Here is a 12,198-nt window from a genome sequence, read left to right as displayed (position 1 = left end):
ACTGAGGGTATAAGGGGAAATAGTTATTTACACACTGAGGGTATAAGGGGAAATAGTTATTTACACACTGAGGGTATAAGGGGAAATAGTTATTTACACACTGAGGATATAAGGGGAAATAGTTATTTACACACTGAGGGTATAAGGGGAAATAGTTATTTATACACTGAGGGTATAAGGGAAATAGTTATTTACACACTGAGGATATAAGGGGAAATAGTTATTTACACACTGAGGGTATAAGGGGAATAGTTATTTACATACTGAGGGTATAAGGGAAATAGTTATTTACACATTGAGGGTATAAGGGAAATAGTTATTTATACTATGAAGGTATAAAGGGGAAATAGTTATTTACACACTGAGGGTATAAGGGGAAATAGTTATTTACACACTGAGGGTATAAGGGAAATAGTTATTTATACACTGAGGATATAAGGGGAAATAGTTATTTACACACTGAGGGTATAAGGGGAATAGTTATTTACATACTGAGGGTATAAGGGAAATAGTTATTTACACATTGAGGGTATAAGGGAAATAGTTATTTATACTATGAAGGTATAAAGGGGAAATAGTTATTTACACACTGAGGGTATAAGGGGAAATAGTTATTTACACACTGAGGGTATAAGGGAAATAGTTATTTATACACTGAGGATATAAGGGGAAATAGTTATTTACACACTGAGGGTATAAGCGGAAATAGTTATTTACACACTGAGGATATAAGGGGAAATAGTTATTTACATACTGAGGGTATAAGGGGAAATAGTTATTTATACACTAAGGGTATAAGGGAAATAGTTATTTATACACTGAGGGTATAAGGAGAAATAGTTATTTACACACTGAGGGTATAAGGGGAAATAGTTATTTACAGACTGAGGGTATAAGGGAAATAGTTATTTATACACTGAGGGTATAAGGGTAATAGTTATTTACACACTAAGGGTATAAGGGGAATAGTTATTTACACACTGAGGGTATAAGGGGAAATAGTTATTTACATACTGAGGGTATAAGGGGAAATAGTTATTTACATACTGAGGGTATAAGGGGAAATAGTTATTTACATACTGAGGGTATAAGGGGAAATAGTTAATAACACACTGAGGGTATAAGGGGAAATAGTTATTTACACACTGAGGGTATAAGGGAAATAGTTATTTACACACTGAGGGTATAAGGGGAATAGTTATTTACACACTGAGGGTATAAGGGGAAATAGTTATTTACATACTGAGGGTATAAGGGGAAATAGTTTTTTACATACTGAGGGTATAAGGGGAAATAGTTATTTACATACTGAGGGTATAAGGGGAAATCGTTATTTACACACTGAGGGTATAAGGGGAAATAATTATTTACATCCTGAGGGTATAAGGGGTATTATTTATTTACACACTGAGGATATAAAGGGTATTATTTATTTACACACTGAGGGTATAAGGGGAAATAGTTATTTACATACTGAGGGTATAAGGGGAAATAGTTATTTACACACTGAGGATATAAGGGAAATAGTTATTTACACACTGAGGATATAAGGGGAAATAGTTATTTACATACTGAGGCTATAAGGGGAAATAGTTATTTACACACTGAGGATATAAGGGAAATAGTTATTTACACACTGAGGATATAAGGGAAATAGTTATATACACACTGAGGTTATAAGGGGAAATAGTTATTTACATACTGAGGGTATAAGGGAAAAAGTTATTTACACACTGAGGGTATAAGGGGAAATAGTTATTTACACACTGAGGGTATAAGGGAAATAGTTATTTACACACTGAGGGTATATGGGTAAATAGTTATTTACAAACTGAGGGTATAAGGGGAAATAGTTATTTACACACTGAGGGTATAAGGGGAAATAGTTATTTACACACTGAGGGTATATGGGTAAATAGTTATTTACACACTGAGGGTATAAGGGGAAATAGTTATTTACATACTGAGGGTATAAGGGGAAATTGTTATTTACACATTTAGGGTACAAGGGGAATTAGTTATTTACATACTGAGGGTATAAGGGGAAATAGTTATTTACACACTGAGGGTATAAGGGAAATAGTTATATACACACTGAGGTTATAAGGGAAATAGTTATTTACATACTGAGGGTATAAGGGGAAATAGTTATTTACACACTGAGGGTATAAGGGAAATAGTTATTTACATACTGAGGGTATAAGGGAAATAGTTATTTACATACTGAGGGTATAAGGGGAAATATTTATTTACACACTGAGGGTATAAGGGAAATAGTTATATACACACTGAGGTTATAAGGGGAAATAGTTATTTACATACTGAGGGTATTAGGGGAAATAGTTATTTACACACTGAAGGTTTAAGGGAACTAGTTATTTACGCACTGAGGGTATAAGGGAAATAGTTATTTACACACTGAGGGTATAAGGGAAATAGTTATTTACACACTGAGGATATAAAGCGGAAATAGTTATTTACATACTGAGGGTATAAGGGAAATAGTTATTTACACACTGAGGGTATAAGGGAAATAGTTATTTACATACTGAGGGTATAAAGGGGAAATAGTTATTTACACACTGAGGGTATAAGGGAAATAGTTATTTACATACTGAGGGTATAAGGGGAAATAGTTATTTACACACTGAGGGTATAAGGGAAATAGTTATTTACACACTGAGGTTATAAGGGAAATAGTTATTTACACACTGAGGGTATGAGGGAAATAGTTATTTACACACTGAGGGTATAAGGGGAAATAGTTATTTACACACTGAGGGTATAAGGGAAATAGTTATTTACACACTGAGGGTATAAGGGAAAATAGTTTTTTACACACTGAGGGTATAAGGGAAATAGTTATATACACACTGAGGTTATAAGGGGAAATAGTTATTTACATACTGAGGGTATAAGGGAAATGGTTATTTACACACTGAGGGTATAAGGGGAAATAGTTATTTACACACTGAGGGTATAAGGGAATTAGTTATTTACACACTGAGGGTATATGGGAAAATAGTTATTTACACACTGAGGGTATAAGGGGAAATAGTTATTTACACACTGAGGGTATATGGGTAAATAGTTATTTACACACTGAGGGTATAAGGGGAAATAGTTATTTACATACTGAGGGTATAAGGGGAAATAGTTATTTACACACAGAGGGTATAAGGGAAATAGTTATTTACACACTGAGGGTATAAGGGAAATAGTTATTTACACACTGAGGGTAAAAGGGAAATAGTTATTTACACACTGAGGGTATAAGGGAAATAGTTATTTACACACTGAGGGTATAAGGGGAAATAGTTATTTATACACTGAGGGTATAAGGGGAAATAGTTATTTACATACTGAGGTTATAAGGGGAAATAGTTATTTACATACTGAGGGTATAAGGGAATAGTTATTTACACACTGAGGGTATAAGGGGAAATAGTTATTTACACACTGAGGGTATAAGGGGAAATAGTTATTTACACACTGAGGGTATAAGGGAAATAGTTATTTACACACTGAGGGTATAAGGGAAATAGTTATTTACACACTGAGGGTATAAGGGGAAATAGTTATTTACACACTGAGGGTATAAGGGAAATAGTTATTTACACACTGAGGGTATAAGGGGAAATAGTTATTTACACACTGAGGGTATAAGGGGAAATAGTTTTTTACACGCTGAGGGTATAAAGGGAAATAGTTATTTACATACTGAGGGTATAAGGGGAAATAGTTATTTACACACTGAGGGTATAAGGGGAAATAGTTATTTACACACTGAGGGTATAAGGTGGAAATAGTTATTTACATACTGAGGGTATAAAGGGAAATAGTTATTTACATACTGAGGGTATAAGGGGAAATAGTTATTTACACACTGAGGGTATAAGGGAAATAGTTATTTACACACTGAGGGTATAAGGGAAATAGTTATTTACACACTGAGGGTATAAGGGGAAATAGTTATTTACACACTGAGGGTATAAGGGAAATAGTTATTTACACACTGAGGGTATAAGGGGAAATAGTTATTTACACACTGAGGGTATAAGGGGAAATAGTTATTTACACGCTGAGGGTATAAAGGGAAATAGTTATTTACATACTGAGGGTATAAGGGGAAATAGTTATTTACACACTGAGGGTATAAGGGGAAATAGTTATTTACACACTGAGGGTATAAGGTGGAAATAGTTATTTACATACTGAGGGTATAAAGGGAAATAGTTATTTACATACTGAGGGTATAAGGGGAAATAGTTATTTACACATTGAGGGTATAAGGGGAAATAGTTATTTACATACTGAGGGTATAAGGGGGAAATAGTTATTTACACACTGACGGTATAAGGGGAAATAGTTATTTACACACTGAGGGTATAAGGGAAATTGTTATTTACATACTGAGGGTATAAGGGGAAATAGTTATTTACACACTGAGGGTATAAGGGAAATTGTTATTTACATACTGAGGGTATAAGGGGAAATAGTTATTTACATACTGAGGGTATAAGGGAAATAGTTATTAACACACTGAGGGTATAAGGGGAAATAGTTATTTACACACTGAGGGTATAAGGGGAAATAGTTATTTACACACTGAGGGTATAAGGGGAATAGTTATTTACACACTGAGGATATAAGGGGAAACAGTTATTTACATACTGAGGGTATAAGGGAAATAGTTATTTACACACTGAGGGTATAAGGGAAATAGTTATTTACATGCTGAGGGTATAAGGGGAAATAGTTATTTACATACTGAGGGTATAAGGGGAAATAGTTATTTACACACTGAGGGTATAAGGGGAAACAGTTATTTACATACTGAGGGTATAAGGGAAATAGTTATTTACACACTGAGGGTATAAGGGAAATAGTTATTTACATACTGAGGGTATAAGGGGAAATAGTTATTTACATACTGAGGGTATAAGGGGAAATAGTTATTTACACACTGAGGGTATAAGGGGAAATAGTTATTTACATGCTGAGGGTATAAAGGGAAATAGTTATTTACATACTGAGGGAATAAGGGAAAATAGTTATTTACACACTGAGGATATAAGGGGAAATAGTTATTTACATGCTGATGGTATAAAGGGAAATAGTTATTTACATACTCAGGGTATAAGGGGAAATAGTTATTTACACACTGAGGGTATAAGGGGAAATAGTTATTTACATACTGAGGGTATAAGGTGGAAACAGTTATTTACTTACTGAGGGTATAAAGGGAAATAGTTATTTACATACTGAGGGTATAAGGGGAAATAGTTATTTACACATTGAGGGTATAAGGGGAAATAGTTATTTACATACTGAGGGTATAAGGGGGAAATAGTTATTTACACACTGACGGTATAAGGGGAAATAGTTATTTACACACTGAGGGTATAAGGGAAATTGTTATTTACATACTGAGGGTATAAGAGGAAATAGTTATTTACATACTGAGGGTATAAGGGAAAGAGTTATTAACATACTGAGGGTATAAGGGGAAATAGTTATTTACACACTGAGGGTATAAGGGGAAATAGTTATTTACATACTGAGGGTATAAGGTGGAAATAGTTATTTACATACTGAGGGTATAAAGGGAAATAGTTATTTGCATACTGAGGGTATAAGGGGAAATAGTTATTTACACATTGAGGGTATAAGGGGAAATAGTTATTTACATACTGAGGGTATAAGGGGGAAATAGTTATTTACACACTGACGGTATAAGGGGAAATAGTTATTTACACACTGAGGGTATAAGGGAAATTGTTAGTTACATACTGAGGGTATAACGGGAAATAGTTATTTACACATTGAGGGTATAAGGGGAAATAGTTATTTACATACTGAGGGTATAAGGGGGAAATAGTTATTTACACACTGACGGTATAAGGGGAAATAGTTATTTACACACTGAGGGTATAAGGGAAATTGTTAGTTACATACTGAGGGTATAAGGGGAAATAGTTATTTACATACTGAGGGTATAAGGGAAATAGTTATTAACATACTGAGGGTATAAGGGGAAATAGTTATTTACACACTGAGGGTATAAGGGGAAATATTTATTTACACACTGAGGGTATAAGGGGAATAGTTATTTACACACTGAGGATATAAGGGGAAACAGTTATTTACATACTGAGGGTATAAGGGAAATAGTTATTTACACACTGAGGGTATAATGGGAAATAGTTATTTACACACTGAGGGTATAAGGGAAATAGTTATTTATACTCTGAGGGTATAAGGGTAAATAGTTATTTACACACTGAGAGTATAAGGGGAAATAGTTATTTACACACTGAGGATATAAGGGAAATAGTTATTTATACTCTGAGGGTATAAGGGTAAATAGTTATTTACATACTGAGGATATAAGGGGGAAATAGTTATTTACATACTGAGGATATAAGGGGAAATAGTTATTTACACACTGAGGGTATAAGGGGCATTATTCATTTACACACTGAGGGTATAAGGGGAAATAGTTATATACACACTGAGGGTATAAGGGGAAATAATTATTTACATCCTGAGGGTATAAGGGGTATTATTTATTTACACACTGAGGGTATAAAGGGTATTATTTATTTACACACTGAGGGTATAAGGCAAATAGTTATTTACACACTGAGGGTATAAGGGGAAATAGTTATTTACATACTGAGGGTATAAGGGAAATAGTTATTTACACACTGAGGGTATAAGGGGAAATAGTTATTTACACACTGAGGGTATAAGGGAAATAGTTATTTATACACTGAGGGTATAACGCGAAATAGTTATTTACACACTGAAGGTATAAGGGAAATAGTTATTTACATACTGAGGGTATAAGGGGAAATAGTTATTTACATACTGAGGGTATAAGGGGAAATAGTTATTTACACACTGAAGGTATAAGGGAAATAGTTATTTACACACTGAGGGTATAAGGGGAAATAGTTATTTACATACTGAGGGTATAAGGGGAAGTAGTTATTTACATACTGAGGGTATAAGGGGAAATAGTTATTTACACACTGAAGGTATAAGGGAAATAGTTATTTACACACTGAGGGTATAAGGGGAAATAGTTATTTACATACTGAGGGTATAAGGGGAAATAGTTATTTACACACTGAGGGTATAAGGGGAAATAGTTATTTACACACTGAGGGTATAAGGGGAAATAGTTATTTACATACTGAGGGTATAAGGGGAAATAGTTATTTACACAATGAGGATATAAGGGAAATAGTTATTTACACACTGAGGGTATAAGGGAAATAATTATTAACACACTGAGGGTATAAGGGGGAATAGTTATTTATACACTGAGGGTATAAGGGGCAGTTTATTTACACACATAGGGTATAAGGGGCATTATTTATTTACACACTGAGGTTATAAGGGGCATTATTTCTTTACACCCTCAGGGTATAAGGGGCATTTTTTATTTACACACTAAGGGTATAAGGGGCATTTTTTATTTACACACTAAGGGTATAAGGGGCATTATTTATTTACACACTGAGGGTATAAGGGGCATTATTTATTTACACACTAAGGGTATAAGGGGCATTATTTATTTACACACTGAGGGTATAAGGGGCATTATTTCTTTACACCCTCAGGGTATAAGGAGCATTATTTATTCACACACTGAGACTATATATTTGCTAAGAGCTTGAACATACCTAAGCATTTAATGTAAACATGCTACACGTGTTACCATGTTTGCTTTGTCACATGTGCCCAGAGGATATACAGGTGGTGTTTTTTGATGGCACCTGGGAGGCGCGGGCAGACTTCTCGCAGGCTGACGTGCACAGACAGATTGCTATTGTCCTGAAGACTCCGCCATACCGCGACCTTCACATCAGAGAGCCGGCGCAAGTGTTTGTGTGTCTGCACAGGATCACCGACAGTATCCGTAGCGAGGGCATAACGTTCACTTACCTGCCAAAGGATTCTGGTGAGTGCAGCCAGTAAGGCCAGTAGATTACTTGGTTACATTGGGAGAGGTATTAGTAGCAGAAATAGTAAGGTTCTTATGCCACTTTACAGATCATTATAGAGACCATATCTCTAGAAGGATATAAATAAACTAGAGACCGTCCAAAGGAGGCTACTAAATGGTACATGGTCTAAATATAAAGCGTACAAAGAAAGACTCTATGATATAAATAAACTAGAGACCATCCAAAGGAGGCTACTAAAAGGTACATGGTCTAAATATAAAGCGTACAAAGAAAGACTCTATGATATAAATAAACTAGAGACCGTCCAAAGGAGACTACTAAATGGTACATGGTCTAAATATAAAGCGTACAAAGAAAGACTCTATGATATAAATAAACTAGAGACCGTCCAAAGGAGACTACTAAATGGTACATGGTCTAAAATATAAAGCGTACAAAGAAAGACTCTATGATATAAATAAACTAGAGACCGTCCAAAGGAGGCTACTAAATGGTACATGGTCTAAAATATAAAGCGTACAAAGAAAGACTCTATGATATAAATTAACTAGAGACCGTCCAAAGGAGGCTACTAAATGGTACATGGTCTAAATATAAAGCGTACAAAGAAAAACTCTATGATATAAATAAACTAGAGACCGTCCAGGAAGGGGGAGGGGGGAAGTGTCTGCTTTTTTTGCTATAGAACCACTGGCATTGAGTGTTCCAGCTAACCTTTTTACAGTGCTAAACTGTGAGCTTCTAAGTATGGTTACATACTGTATTTTAATATCAGTATCTGTGCATATTATTATTATATGAAAATTGGTGTATACTGTCCCTTTAAGTTAGAGGGTAGCAGAAGCAGGAAAAATGTGTGGAAGCCGGTGGGAAACAAAGGGACTGTAAAGGAATTAAAAAATGCCTGGGACATACATAAGGCTATACTAAGTAATAAGTAACATGTAATATGTGTAGACTTCATGGGATATACATAAGGCTATACTAAGTAATAAGTAACATGTAATATGTATAGACATGATGGGGCATGCATAAGGTTATACTAAGTAATAAGTAACATGTAATATGTGTAGACTTGATGGGATATACATAAGGCTATACTAAGTAATAAGTAACATGTAATATGTGTAGACTTGATGGGACATACATAAGGCTATACTAAGTAATAAGTAACATGTAATATGTGTAGACTTGATGGGACATACATAAGGCTATACTAAGTAATAAGTAACATGTAATATGTGTAGACTTGATGGGACATGCATAAGGTTATACTAAGTAATAAGTAACATGTAATATGTGTAGACTTGATGGGACATGCATAAGGTTATACTAAGTAATAAGTAACATGTAATATGTGTAGACTTGATGGGACATACATAAGGCTATACTAAGTAATAAGTAACATGTAATATGTGCAGACTTGATGGGACATACATAAGGCTATACTAAGTAATAAGTAACATGTAATATGTGTAGACTTGATGGGACATGCATAAGGTTATACTAAGTAATAAGTAACATGTAATATGTGTAGACTTGATGGGACATGCATAAGGCTATACTAAGTAATAAGTTACATGAAATATGTGTAGACTTGATGGGATATACATAAGGCTATCCTAAGTAATAAGTAACATGTAATATGTGTAGACTTGATGGGACATACATAAGGCTATACTAAGTAATAAGTAACATGTAATATGGGTAGACTTGATGGGATATACATAAGGCTATACTAAGTAATAAGTAACATGTAATATGGGTAGACTTGATGGGACATGCATAAGGCTATACTAAGTAATAAGTAACATGTAATATGTGTAGACTTGATGGGATATACATAAGGCTATACTAAGTAATAAGTAACATGTAATATGTGTAGACTTGATAGGACATACATAAGGCTATACTAAGTAATAAGTAACATGTAATATGTGTAGACTTGATGTGACATGCATAAGGCTATACTAAGTAATAAGTGACATGTAATATGTGTAGACTTGATGTGACATACATAAGGCTATACTAAGTAATAAGTAACATGTAATATGTGTAGACTTGATGGGACATACATAAGGCTATACTAAGTAATAAGTGACATGTAATATGTGTAGACTTGATGGGACATACATAAGGCTATCCTAAGTAATAAGTAACATGTAATATGTGTAGACTTGAGGGGACATACATAAGGCTATACTAAGTAATAAGTAACATGTAATATGTGTAGACTTGATAGGACATACATAAGGCTATACTAAGTAATAAGTAACATGTAATATGTGTAGACTTGATGTGACATACATAAGGCTATACTAAGTAATAAGTAACATGTAATATGTGTAGACTTGATGGGACATACATAAGGCTATCCTAAGTAATAAGTAACATTTAATATGTGTAGACTTGATGGGACATACATAAGGCTATCCTAAGTAATAAGTAACATGTAATATGTGTAGACTTGATGTGACATGCATAAGGCTATAATAAGTAATAAGTACATGTAATATGTGTAGACTTGATAGGACATGCATAAGACTATCCTAAGTAATAAGTAACATGTAATATGTGTAGACTTGATGGGACATACATAAGGCTATCCTAAGTAATAAGTAACATGTAATATGTGTAGACTTGATGGGACATGCATAAGGCTATCCTAAGTAATAAGTAACATGTAATATGTGTAGACTTGATGGGACATACATAAGGCTATACTAAGTAATAAGTAACATGTAATATGGGTAGACTTGATGGGATATACATAAGGCTATACTAAGTAATAAGTAACATGTAATATGGGTAGACTTGATGGGACATGCATAAGGCTATACTAAGTAATAAGTAACATGTAATATGTGTAGACTTGATGGGATATACATAAGGCTATACTAAGTAATAAGTAACATGTAATATGTGTAGACTTGATAGGACATACATAAGGCTATACTAAGTAATAAGTAACATGTAATATGTGTAGACTTGATGTGACATGCATAAGGCTATACTAAGTAATAAGTGACATGTAATATGTGTAGACTTGATGTGACATACATAAGGCTATACTAAGTAATAAGTAACATGTAATATGTGTAGACTTGATGGGACATACATAAGGCTATACTAAGTAATAAGTGACATGTAATATGTGTAGACTTGATGGGACATACATAAGGCTATCCTAAGTAATAAGTAACATGTAATATGTGTAGACTTGAGGGGACATACATAAGGCTATACTAAGTAATAAGTAACATGTAATATGTGTAGACTTGATAGGACATACATAAGGCTATACTAAGTAATAAGTAACATGTAATATGTGTAGACTTGATGTGACATACATAAGGCTATACTAAGTAATAAGTAACATGTAATATGTGTAGACTTGATGGGACATACATAAGGCTATCCTAAGTAATAAGTAACATTTAATATGTGTAGACTTGATGGGACATACATAAGGCTATCCTAAGTAATAAGTAACATGTAATATGTGTAGACTTGATGTGACATGCATAAGGCTATAATAAGTAATAAGTACATGTAATATGTGTAGACTTGATAGGACATGCATAAGACTATCCTAAGTAATAAGTAACATGTAATATGTGTAGACTTGATGGGACATACATAAGGCTATCCTAAGTAATAAGTAACATGTAATATGTGTAGACTTGATGGGACATGCATAAGGCTATCCTAAGTAATAAGTAACATGTAATATGTGTAGACTTGATGGCACATGCATAAGGCTATACTAAGTAACAAGTAACATGTAATATGTGTAGACTTGATGGTACATACATAAGGCTATCCTAAGTAATAAGTAACATGTAATATGTGTAGACTTGATGGGACATACATAAGGCTATACTAAGTAATAAGTAACATGTAATATGTGTAGACTTGATGGGACATGCATAAGGCTATACTAAGTAATAAGTAACATGTAATATGTGTAGACTTGATGAGACATACATAAGGCTATACTAAGTAATAAGTAACATGTAATATGTGTAGACTTGATGGGACATACATAAGGCTATACTAAGTAATAAGTAACATGTAATATGTGTAGACTTGATGGGACATACATAAGGCTATACTAAGTAATAAGTAACATGTAATATGTGTAGACTTGATGGGACATACATAAGGTTATACTAAGTAATAAGTAGCATGTAATATGTGTAGACTTGATGTGACATAC

General features: G+C 33.9%; 1 protein-coding gene across 3 annotated transcripts in view; it reads left to right on the top strand.

Annotated features, from left to right (window-relative positions):
* Positions 1–12,198, top strand: part of RELB (RELB proto-oncogene, NF-kB subunit) — a 223,108-nt gene that overhangs the window by 200,959 nt on the left and 9,951 nt on the right. For all 3 annotated transcript variants that reach the window (XM_053696513.1, XM_053696512.1, XM_053696514.1), the window contains one exon: positions 7,757–7,972. In XM_053696513.1, coding sequence (XP_053552488.1) covers positions 7,757–7,972 — 216 coding nt within the window. The remainder of the gene's footprint in view (positions 1–7,756; positions 7,973–12,198) is intronic.

This window comes from Bombina bombina, unplaced genomic scaffold (assembly GCF_027579735.1).
Source record: "Bombina bombina isolate aBomBom1 unplaced genomic scaffold, aBomBom1.pri scaffold_504, whole genome shotgun sequence".
NCBI classification, from domain to species: Eukaryota; Metazoa; Chordata; class Amphibia; order Anura; family Bombinatoridae; genus Bombina; species Bombina bombina.
Note: the sequence above shows the minus strand (reverse complement) of the source record. Positions and strands in the feature narration are given on the sequence as shown.